Raw genomic sequence first — 12,428 nt, 5'->3', positions numbered from 1 at the left:
TGGGAGGGAGCTTATTGACCAATGGGGTAGAAGGAGCTGCCACCACCACAGGATTTAGCAGTGGCAGCAGCTCTTTTCCACTTTCCCCACTGGCAAATGGGGGCATGTGGTAGTAGCTCCCCTTCCTCCTCTTTTCCTCCAAGAGGAGGAGGAAGAGCTGCTGATGCCAAAGGATCTCCCCATTCAACAATAAAGAGTGTGGGAGAAGCCACCACCTGCCATCAGGTCCCTCTACCAACTGCTAAGCTTTGGGAGATATGATGGGGCCCAATGTGCCATCAGTGGAGCCAGTGCAAGACTTTTCACCAGGGCCTCCCACCACCTGGCAGCAGCACTGACTGATCATTGTTATGATTTGGAGTTTAAACATTTTCTCTTGCGGCATGCCTTTGTATTGCTGTATTTTAAGGCAGTTTTGTTGTGTGCTGCTTTGTGCACCTTATGTGGAAAAGTGGTTCATGCATTTTCAAAACAAGTAATACATATGTCAGAATCCTGAGCCCCTGTTCTATTTTTATAGAGTTAGAGAGAGTAGTGAAGTGTTTCATTCGATCTGTATAGACACTGAATGGCATTTGTGTTTAATGGTGAAAGGACTCACAGACTATAGTTTGAATGCAATGCGTCTTTATTTGTCATGCTGAACTCTTTCTTTCCTGCAGTGGAATGTGTGCACTCATAAGGTGTGTATTCCTCATGCCCAGTTGCAGCAGGAGCAACTGGAATCGAATACAAGGCCAGTCTGGCAATATTGTTGGTAGGTCCTCCCGTTCACACAGTGGTAGAAGCTATTTTTGTCAGAGGGATCTGGATAGAGGCCAGAGGCTTTCCCGTTGCAGAAGGCGCTGCTGGAACTTCCGCCTGAGCTTCCGCTGCCACCAGAAGCAGGGGCGGCGGTTGCTGGCTGGGCAGGCTGATTAGCATTGGTGCCAAGTGTAGTTGCTGGCACTTTGCAGTCTGAAAGAAAGGTGAGAAACATGTTAGAATCTTCCCTCTTCAGAAGTTTTATGACTTCCTAAAAGAGTCCCAAGTCTTCTCAGGCGATTATAATATCTCCTGAGATATTAATAACCATAACCAGATATTATAAACCACATAACCTCTGGGCTCCTTAGAAGAAGAGTGGGATATAATTGTAAAATAAAATAAAATAAGGTCTTAAGGGTAATGATTTGTTGGAATATCGGTGTATACATATGTAAACCACCTAATGGCGCAGTGGGGAAAGGCTTGACTAACAAGCAGAAGGTCGCCGGTTTGAATCTTTGCTGTACTATATCAGGCAGCAGCGATATAGGAAGATGCTAAAAGGCATCATCTCATACTGCCACAGAAGATGGCAATGGTAAACCCCTCCTGTATTCTACCAAAAGAAAACCACAGGGCTCTGTGGGCACCAGGAGTCAAAATCGAATTGATGACAGTACAATTTACCTTTATACATATGGGAAATGTGGGAAATGAAGGAATCCACAGGGGAGGCTCTCATTCTTGGTAATGTAACTGCAAAGCCAGCAAAAAATGTTGCAAGAATAGATTAATTTCGGAGGGGCAAAAGCTGTTTAATTTGTCATGTGAGGAGAATTAAATTTAGAGGAGTGTGGTGGAGAAGGAAGTGCTGGTAGAAGAGAGGTGAGCCTGAAACAGCAGAGCTGAACACAAAAAATGACCCAATTGATCCAAATGATCCAAACATGATCCAAATGCAGTATTTCCAAACAGCCTGACCATGTTAGACATGTTGCTCAGTCATAAAAACACTGTTCTGTTACATACTTGGAGTGGCGACTCCTAATGCAGATTTCAAGGCATTCATCAGAGGATATTTGCCTTCCCCGCAGAATGTGCCAGTGAAGTCATCCAGATCAATAGCCCATACCATGGCTCCTCCAAAATTGTTCTCCAACAGCCACTTAGCCTGTGAGTTAGATAATTAAGCAGAACGTAAAAGACCCAGAGAATCAGTTCTATTACTTCACTTAAGTGATAAACAGCTCAACTCTGCATTGTCAAAGTATGAATCTAGCACCCCTGAAATGGCAAGTAAAGGCTCCAAGTCAACACTTAAGTTATAAAAGGAGTTTTAAGCATTCCAGCCAAAGTGTGAAGTAACAGCACAATCCCACGCAGGTTTACTCTTCCCCCTCCCACTTTCGAAGAGTGTTGTCTGTAGCCATTAATAAGAGCACAAAATGGAGACAGGCAGCAAGCAGGCTTACCTTGATGGCAAAACTCTTAGGGTTGTCATAGCCAATCCACTGATTCCCATTATAGGCATAAGGGACTTGCTGGGGAGCATTCCACACAACAGTGGCACCATCTTTCAAGAAGGTACAGACCTGTGGAACCAAAATGCTTTTTAAGTCAATAAAGTATCTGACTACATCAAGTGAACTCTGGTATTTTAGACTGACTGAAGTCATGGAATCACAGTAGACCTAAATCACAGTAGAATTAAGCAAACAATACAAAACAAAACAAAACAAAAAACCTTTCATTCTATCTAGCTATTTAAGCTATAGAAGTATGAAGAATATTTGGCACTACCATAATTAAAGCAGCCTCCTGTACAGGTCCTGTGTATCAAAACAGGATGGTTTCACTCTTTAATATAGAAAGCAACAAGAACATACACCCCCTCTCCCAAAAGAAAGAAGCACAAACATAAACAGACAAAATATAGAACTATAATTAAATTGGTTCACAAGTGCAATCTCCACATACACAGTTGAAACAGTACATAGAGAAGAGAACAACAATACTATACATTTATTATATGGTGGCTAATACGTAATACATTTATTACATGGTGGCTGCACAGCCCCCCACCCTTCCATCAGTTGGGTGTACATGCTGGCTCCATGAATGTGGTGAGCCAGTGAACGCTCTTTGCAGACATGCAGAGCTTGTGTGGCTCTTAAGAATCACATCTGAACTGTAGGACACTTCTCCCACTGGGAATTATGGGGGAAGTGTCCTACAGCAGTAATGTGATTCTTAACAGCCATAGAGGCACTGCACATTTGCAAGGAGCGTTGGTGGACTCTCCACACTCAAGGAGCCAGCATGCATGTCCAACTTATGGAAGAGTGTGTGTGTGTGTGTGTGTTGCTGTGTGGTATCTAAGCCAATAACATCTAGTTTCCAGTATGAACAGAAATTTTATAGGGGCACAGTTTTAGAATGGTGACAACTTGGCTAATGATATTTTTACCTCAAAATATGCCAGTGTTCCAGCTGCTTGGGTGTAGGCCCCAGCTTTACCTGGTCCAGAGGTTGGGGCATTCAGGCCATGGTTAGAAGGGTTGGTGAGGGTGAAAGTGCGGGCATAGGCTCCAAATCCCACCATCAGTTTTTCAGCTGGAGCACCATTCTTCTTCCAATAGTTCATAGCATAGTCCTGTTGGAGGGAATATTACAAAATGGCCAGGAAGTGATTCTTAGGCCATTGTGATGTTGAACCACTTAGCAACTGGACATGAATGATGTGTCTGAAGGCTATAAAAGAAATATCTTCATTTCTGTCAAGTCACTCACCACATTGAAATAAATATAGGAGCCTTGGTCTTCAGGCCCTGCAAACAGAGGGCTGTCCTCACCAGTGAAACCTTCCCAGGATCCTCTGAGGTCATAAGTCATCACATTGATCAAGTCCATGTACCTTTGGGGGGAAAGGCAAATGGCTAAACATATCATTCCAGTAAGTTCTTTATTCAGACAGAGAACTTGTGGACTTCTTTCTCTGATTGAATGATTGATTGATTGCATTTTATACAGATAAATAAAAAAAAAATCTCTAGGTGGTTTACAGCTAACAACCATTAAAAACTAATATTCTCAGCCATCTCTTGTGGTTCTCATGTAATTTGGTTTCATCTAATTCAATTATGTGCTAAGTATGAAGGCAAATTAATCCACTCTAGGGATGGGCAAAATGTTTTGAGCTTTAAACGGGCCATTTCAAGTGTTTCAAGCTCAAAACAAAGCCCCCTTAAAATAAAGGGCCTGTTTCGAGCTCAAAATATTTTGAATTTGAGAGCCATTTGGTGGGCTGTTTTTCCCTTGCTGATTGGTTTTCTGGCACTGGCTTCCAATTGGCTTGAGATCTCTTTGCTTCTTGGCCGGCTTTATCAAACAGATCAAGTGTTGTCGTGAGCCACTGTGCTCCACTGGCTGGGGGGAGGGGGAGGAACAAAAAAGGAGGGAATTTCAAAATGTATTTAAACGGCCTGGGAGGCAGAGAGAGCCCTTAGTGTGCCCCTGAAGAGGATTCATCAGGAGAGGAGGAAGAAAGGAATCAAGGAAGGTTTGATTTTGTGGTTTTATTTTCTCGGCACTGAGTATAATGTGTTGTGCTATTGCTGCTATATTAAGTATCTGGTTTTGCTGGATCTCAGATTGACAAAGGCAGAACCTGGGTGCCTTCCTTCCTTCCTTGAATTGTGGTTTGTTTTGTTTGTGAGATAGTGTTGTGGCAAAAAAATGGACAGTGGCAGCTCAGCTCTCTCCCCCCACCCCCCCACCCCTCATATTTTCCTGGTGATTGCTGTGAGATGAGGTCCATGTCTGGCCTTGAAGCTAACTGGTGCTTCACTCACTGCTATGGTCTGCTCTGCAATCTGCATTGCAAGGTGTACTAAGTCAAAATGTGGCTGAAGATGTTGCTCTAGTTAAGCTTATGGCTATGCTTGTTGCTAAGGGTGCTGCTGTGGCAGCTGTTGGAATGCTGAAGTAAAAAAGTTATAATTGTGCAGAGAGCAACTTGTGCCAATGATGTTACTGCAGCACAGGCACTGTGGCTGGCAGTGGACTGGATTCTGGTCCAGTAATTCTTTTTTGGTCATTTTTGGACTGTGTTTGAAAAAAATGTGTGTTGTTCTATGTTGTGAGGGACAGATTTCCCTTTACTGTGTGCTTCTAATCAGTGTTTTGCAAGTCAGGGTCGCAAAATGCACTGCAAATTGCAATGCAAACTTTGTCGAGTATTCCCCATGGGTAGCTCCTAAGAACACCAAAAAGCGTGTGTGGCAGGCATGATGGGTGCTACCTACCACCCAACCCACAAAAAGAAAACCCACAAAACAAATGTTTAACCTTCCCCCAACCCCCAAAACACCCATAGGATCCTATGGGGGTTTTGGTGACTGGTTAAATTTTTTTTAAAAAATGGCCCACTTGCCCATTTCTTTTGTGGGTTGGCTAGTAGGTAGCACTCATCATGCCCTAATATACAACACATTTTGGTGTTGCTAGGAGCTACCCATGGGGAACAGTGGGGTGTTTTGAGTTCCCCATTGTTCCCTATGGCTGAAACAAAACACCTGAAATATTTCAAGTTTGTTTTGTTGAAACAGCCAGCTTGGCAGCTATTTCAATGAAATATTTTGAACATTTTGCATTCATTTTGAGCTCAAAACGAAGTACAAAATCCATTTCTGCACATCCTTAATCCACACTGCAGTGCTGCTCAGTTAAGTTATTTACAAAAGGGTCTGATTTAGCTCCTGTGAAATCCTAGTAACTGAATATTGGAGGCAGCTTCCTGAGATTTGCAACTGTTATATGCAACAGTATGCAAATAGCCAAGATGTATGTTTAATTGACTGAACTTCATGATTTATATAAGTAAAGGCATACAAGATTTATCTGTATACCACTTTCAGTTTTTTCAGCATCATTGCTAATATTGGTTGTCTAAAGCTGGTGAACAGAGCAATCCACCCCAATTTACACTTTATTTCATATGTGGTCTGGACCATGTTTAAAGATATGGGTATCCTACACATTTTGGATCCATGCACATCTATTGGTGACACATAAGCCACATTCTTTCCTCTTTCCTGTACTAACAGGTGCAGACACACAAATTCCCCCCCACCTGCTATTAGTGTTTCAGATTTCAGCAGCTGACATATTTCACAATGATATATGCGCATCACAACGTAATGTCCACACAGTTGAGCAAGAGTGCTGTTGTGTTACATGCAAAAGTTGTGCAAATGGCCAGTGCAATACTGGCCGTCAGTTCCATGACTGCATTTGTGCAACAGTGCTCTTGCACAACTTCACGAATGTTGACAGCATTGCACAATGTCAGTCACTGAAGTCAGGAACATTGCTATTGTTCACCTGATTTGTGATAAAGAAGCTAGCCCCCATGCTTTGAGAGATAGAGAGAGCAGGCAACTTACATTCTCCAAACCAAGAAGGTCTCCATTCATACCGTAGTGGGGACCCCGATTTGGTAGAGGTCCTGCCCTACAGCAAAATCATCACAGTGCTCCATCTAACCTTGAAGCTAGCACCTTTTCACCACACATGTATGTTTCCTCTTATTGTTTAGAAAGGCTGAGGTATCAGTGTGCCACTTACTTAGACATCTGTGGGATCTGGTAAGCAGTTTCAATAGTCCCTACACCTGCAGACACAGCTGCAGAAATCAGCAGTCTGGGTTTGTTGGTTTGAGAGGCCTCTTGTTCAAAAGCTTCATACATTTCCTGTTAGTGGAAGAAGTAAATATTTAGTCTATGAGCGGGGGTGGGGGGAAACCCCTGTACAAGATAGAGACCAACAACAGCCATTGGAAAAACACTGTGCTGGGGTTGGATAGGGGCAATTGCTTCCCCGCTGCTGGATATGAGAGTCACTGCTTTAGAAGGTGCCTCTTTGCTTAGAAAGCAGAGGTTGTATGTATGTATGTATGTGTTTGTTTGTTTATGCATCTATGTATGTATCTGCTTCTTTTCCTAAGCATAATTTGAGAATTCACTGTTTTGAGTTGGAAAAACTTCCCCCTTAATGATGAAAATGTTTAGGGTCCCTCTTTCCTCCTTGCACATGAGATGAAAATTAAATGTGATTTTTAGCTCTGTCTTTTAACTTGTTCAGTTTTATTATTAATTTTATATTGTATCTATTTTATTAATGTTGTGAGCCACCCTGAGCAGTAGTGTACTGGAGGGGCAGAGTATAAATATTTTTAATAAATAAAGCTCCCATTTTCACTAAGGAAAAACTACAGTTCTGCATTACGTACAAACTTGGGGAACTGTAGTTAGCACAAACCAGAATATCAAAGTAGAGGGGGAAAAAACAATGATTTAATATCCTAGTTTGTTCTAACTTTGTCAGTTAACAAGCCACAGTTCCCCAACCCTGTTGAAAAGTACAAAGGAAACCCCAACTCATCATTGTCCTCAGCTCCTGTTTCTCTGGTTCATCCAATATCTGCTTCTGAAGCTTTCCTCACAATTTGCCTCAGACTATGAACCTAATGGTTTTTTAAAATTACATTTATAGTGAAACTGAGTTGGGGGACTGTTGGGGGACTGTTATTCCAGAACAAAACTCCACCCATTAGTAGGAGGCTGTATTAGTCACCTAGAACCAGAGCACACATTATCAAAGCTAACCTGGAGCAAGACTGTGAAAAGTTGTTGGGTATCAGCAGGACTGCCTCTGTTGCCAGGATATTCCCAATCAATGTCCAACCCATCGAAGTCATACTTGCGCAGGAAGGAGATAGCAGACTGAATAAAGGTCTGGCGGTTCTGAGCAGAAGAAACCATGTCAGAAAACCTGCAAGATAAAGCAATGTGGAAACATTAATGGTTTGTGGTGTAATTAGAGTCCTTTGCTAATTGATGGCCTACATAATGCCCTACTGCTGCTGATCTCTAAGGGTTCGCCCAGAGGTGCACCTAGATAATTTTGGAGCCTAAACTCACAATAATGTAAGAATATAAAACAGCTACATTTATGCAAATATGCATCAGCAGAAATATTTCAACACTCAACTTCCCATCCCACATCTTTATTTCCTCACGCTCCCTCGGTCTCTAAAGCAGAGGTGGCTTTAAGAGGGGTTTGGATGACGTCATGGAGGAGAGGTCTATCAATGGCTACTAGTCGGCGGGCTGTGGGCCACCTCCAGCCTCGATGCCTCTGAGTACCAGTTGCAGGGGAGTAATGGCAGGTGAAAGGGCACGCCCTCAACTCCTGTCTGTGGCTTCCAGCAGCATCTGGTGGGCCATTGTGCGAAACAGGATGCTGGACTAGATGGGCCTTGGGCCTGATCCAGCAGGGCTGTTCTTATGTTTCTTATGTTTCTTAGAGGTCATGCTCGGCCACCCAACATTGTGGTGGGCCAGTGCCACCCAGGACAGAATAAGGAGGATTTGGAGGCTCTCAGGGTATGTGGAGGTCCTGGACTTTGGCCTGGAAGTCTAGGGGTAAGAGCACCTCTGGGTTCACCCTTAGAGTACCTATGACATGACACAAATTTATCCTTTGGAACATGTTAGCTTTGAACCACATGGACTACCGCCTCTGGTATCCTTGTTGTCATCGCTAATTTGGAAGGAGAGATCTTCAGTCACTTAAACCTAATCAATTTATTTCTTCTTCTTTTAGAATATTTCTTAAATCTTTTAAGCTTGATTATTATCAGATTGGCACCCAACGTTCCTTCAAAAGTGCTTGAGAATGCATACATGGAGTTATCTTTACAACAACTCTGTGTGGTAGGTTGGGCTGACAGACCATCATCACAGTGAACTCCTTGACTGAGCAAGAATTTGAACCCAAATCTCTCTAGTCCAAGTCCAACCACATTGGTTATCGCCATATAGCAATCATTATGATGGGCAACTCTCATTTGTCTTTGTTATTTGAAACTGCTTTCCTATTGTTATTGTATTATTTGAAATTGTTCATAGCTTCGCCACTAACAGGGATACGGTTGGCAAAGACTAGAGACAGGACCTTTTTGGTTATGGCCCCTTGGCTTTGGAACACCCTCTCTAAAGAGCTTTGCCATGCTCCCTCTCTCAGTGTTTTTAAGAAACAACTAAAAACACATCTTTTTAAAGAGGCTTTTAAATGCTCCATCTAGGGTTATATCTGGTAGGTTCTTTAGTTTTTAGTTTTTATAATTCTCAATTACTAGCTTTTACAATAACTTTTAATTTGAAACTTAATTCTGATTGTGGTTTTAGCCTGGACTTTTCACTTGTTTACTTAATTTGCTTAATTTGTTACTATTCTTTTACATTATATCTATTTTATTGTTGTGAGCCGTCCTGAGCAGTAGTGTGCTGGAGGGGTGGGATATAAATATTTTAAATAAATGAATGAATGAATGAATGAATGAATGATATTGCTTATGGGAAGTTCTGTCTGTTCTTCCAAACAGCACACTCAGGCTGCTTATCATGATATAAATTTCATTTACATAGATACAAACTAGTGTGCAAATGCCCATGTATTTTGCGAGGAGAGAAAGAATGGCCAGACAAGTACCATTTTCTAGCCTCTTTATATATCTAGAAGCAGAAGCAAGGAATCAGCTTCCAGTTGCATACCTGGAGAAATTGAAAAAGGGGATGTAGAGAGCATCCACATGTACAGCTTACACACATATGTGTAAATAGTGTGTATAGACTTATGTACAGCCCTTGACTTTTCAGCCCTATGTTACACTCTGTTAAGAGTCTGGAAGAAAGAATAACCACCTTCAACTAATATATTAATATTAATACTAATATTAATAAATATACAGCTAATCTTCAGTATTGGTTGGAGAATGTGGTACAAGGAAAAAAAACCCAAGCCATTCAGAATGCTCCTATAGAATCTTACTTTTGAGTACCGAAGTTCCAGCCTCCAACAGACAACAAGGTTTTCAGGTCAGGATTGCTGTGAATAAATTATTTGAAAGGTGTTTTAAAATCTTCAGGTGAGCTGCAAAGAGTTAAGATGGGTAATTCTTTCTTTCTTTCTTTCTTTCTTTCTTTCTTTCTTTCTTTCTTTCTTTCTTTCTTTCTTTCTTTCTAGTCAGAGGTCTGCAAACGTTCTAAAATCAGGGTTGCTAGACCCTAAGAGAGCCCTGTAAAGAGCTGCATAGAAAAGGAAACTTTTCATATCAAAATGCAAAAGGAGCAGCAGTTACACCTATTGCAATTTTTCCTTCAATTGACTGATTAATTGATTGATTGATTGATTGATTGATTAAGTGCTGTCAAGTCAGTGTCAACTCTTAGCGACCACATAGATAGATTCTCTCCAGGATGATCTGTCTTCAGCTTGGCCTTTAAGGTCTCTCGGTGGTGCATTCATTGCTGTTGTCTTCTGTAGCCCTTCTATAGGACTCCTAAAAATATAGGTGCCTCTCAGGCATGAACCTGGCAGTCTGCTTAAGTGCATCAAAACTTTGATTCCACACATTTTCATTTATATGAATGACCTCATTTTGTTGGATAGAAGATGTGAGATAGAAGAAAGAGAGGCTGTTCACACAATTGCAGAAAATCGGGCTAGCGGTCAGGCTAGCCTACTCTAGCCCGATTTTCTGCAATCGTGAGAACCACCCGCCCCTAAAACCGGGTTTGTGGTGGGAGCACAGGGCATGCGCAGGGCATGCGCCCCTAAAACCGGGTTTGCGCAGGGCACGATCGGCCCCCGCTCCCCTCAGCCATCATGGAGCCAGCAATAGTGTGGGCAACTGACCCGGCCACCCAGTGCTTCCACCCTGCTCGTGTGCGGGAAGAGGGGGCTTAGCCTGCTCTCCCCGCTCACTCTAGCAAACTGGGTCTCACTGATTGTGAGACCCAGCTCATATTGGTGGGAATGAGAAAGGCAAAAATTGCTTATAATGTATTTAAATACGCCAAGAGATCATTCCCACAATCTGTATATTGGAGCTGTATATGCTTCCAATTTTTGGTTGTGTGGAAGCAAGGTAGGAGGAAAACCTGGGTAGAAGTGATTGTGTGGAAACAAGATAGGAGGAAAACCTGGGTAGCTTTTCCTACCTTGCTTCCACACAATCACTTCTACACAGGTTTTCCTTTTACCTTTCTTCCACACAACCAAAAATTGGGAGCACATACAGCTCCCAAACCCAGGTAGAAAACAGTTTTGAGGCTATTCCCACGATCACAGGAAAGGGTGCTAAGGGAGCTTAGCCCGCTTTCCAGGGATTGTGAGAACCACCAGGCTTGAAGGCAAGTCCAGTGCTCTCAAGGTGGCTAGCCCACCTAATTCCCCCTCCCTTTAAATGAGGTTAACGAAGCGAGTGCTCCATTGGCCTCATTTGGTTGCTTGTGTGTCGCCACAGTGCACGGCGACACATGAGGAGACCCCCAACTGGGAGGCTGCAAATAGCCTCCCAGGCTTGGTGGTCTCTCCAGGATGCCCTGTGCGCTTGCGTGGGGCATCCTGGAACTTCCAGGGGCCACACGGCCCCTGATCCTCACTGCCCCTGCCAGCTCCTTGACAGAGCCAGCAGTTGTGTGGGCTGCCAGTCTGGCCACCCAGGGCTGCCTTTTGATCGTCTGCAGGAAGAGCAGGCTAAGCCCGCTCCCTCCACAGACCCAGAAGAAGCTCTTCTCACTGATCGTGAGTAGAGCTTCTTTGATTGTGTGAATGACCTCCAAATCTTCTTACTAGTTTTTGAGTCCACTGATGCCACCATAGAGAGCCACGTCATTCCACTCAATGGTCTGGATCTGGTTGTTGGCCATGCCAGCGAAAGCATAGATCACATGAGTACATAGGCATGGGTCAAGGTCTTCAGGCATGTAACGCGCAATTCCAGGTCTGTACTGGCACCAGTTGGTGAAGTAACAGACGATATTGGTAGATGCGCCTGCATTTTGGAAGGTAAATCAACATATGCACTTAGTGTTGACAAAAAGCAGCTTTAGGGTATTAATTTTTATGCCATACAATAACAAATAAATTTGCTAGCACTTACCCAGCTGCAGGTGCAGCAGGAGAACCAGACCTGTTGAAGAAAAGTGGAATTGTTAATCAACAAGAAGAGTAAACAATATATGTTCCTTATAGCTCATCTCAGCTATATGACAAGGTGCATACAACCAACTTATATTGGTTTTATGCCAACGTCATGGTCCAACCCCATCAGGATCCTGGGAATCATAGTTTGTTGAGGGTGCTGAGAATATTGTTAGAGATTCCTAGAGGTTCTTCACATGATTCGTGTGAAAAGCCTCTATGGGGTTTGCGGGGAGAGCAGGCTTAGCCCGCTCTCCCCACAGATGACTAGCCAGTCTGCTCTGGGTGGCCGCAATGGCCGCCCACACAACTGCCGGCTCTGTCATGGAGCTCGCCGGGGTTGGGGAGTTCGGGGGCCCCATAAGCTCCAGTATGCCCTGCATGAGTGCGCAGGGCATACTGGAGAGACCCCTGAGCCAGGAGGCTACTCATGAGTAGCCACGCCGCCGCTACTCATTATTTAAAAACCCGGGTTTGCTGAGCACTCTGATGTGCTTTGGTGATTACTGCTGTGATGAACTCAGGTTGCTTATAAATGATGACTTCCACTAAGTGCCTAGGAGAAAGAAGTCTTCTAATCTGATCTCTTTCACAGCACTGAGCTGGAAAGATTAAACTGCACAAAATATCAG

The 12,428-nt window shown here is 43.3% G+C and overlaps 1 protein-coding gene across 1 annotated transcript in view; it reads right to left on the bottom strand.

Annotated features, from left to right (window-relative positions):
• Positions 1–694: 694 nt before the first annotated feature.
• Positions 695–12,428, bottom strand: part of LOC128325062 (acidic mammalian chitinase-like) — a 42,982-nt gene continuing 31,248 nt past the window's right edge. Inside the window, exons 2-11 of the mRNA XM_053250444.1 lie at positions 11,756–11,785; positions 11,446–11,647; positions 9,640–9,696; positions 7,413–7,578; positions 6,373–6,497; positions 3,538–3,661; positions 3,215–3,400; positions 2,220–2,339; positions 1,777–1,918; positions 695–957 (exon numbers count right to left, since the gene is read on the bottom strand). Coding sequence (XP_053106419.1) covers positions 695–957; positions 1,777–1,918; positions 2,220–2,339; positions 3,215–3,400; positions 3,538–3,661; positions 6,373–6,497; positions 7,413–7,578; positions 9,640–9,696; positions 11,446–11,647; positions 11,756–11,785 — 1,415 coding nt within the window. The remainder of the gene's footprint in view (positions 958–1,776; positions 1,919–2,219; positions 2,340–3,214; positions 3,401–3,537; positions 3,662–6,372; positions 6,498–7,412; positions 7,579–9,639; positions 9,697–11,445; positions 11,648–11,755; positions 11,786–12,428) is intronic.

This window comes from Hemicordylus capensis, chromosome 4 (genome assembly GCF_027244095.1).
Source record: "Hemicordylus capensis ecotype Gifberg chromosome 4, rHemCap1.1.pri, whole genome shotgun sequence".
Classification (NCBI taxonomy): domain Eukaryota; kingdom Metazoa; phylum Chordata; class Lepidosauria; order Squamata; family Cordylidae; genus Hemicordylus; species Hemicordylus capensis.
Note: the sequence above shows the minus strand (reverse complement) of the source record. Positions and strands in the feature narration are given on the sequence as shown.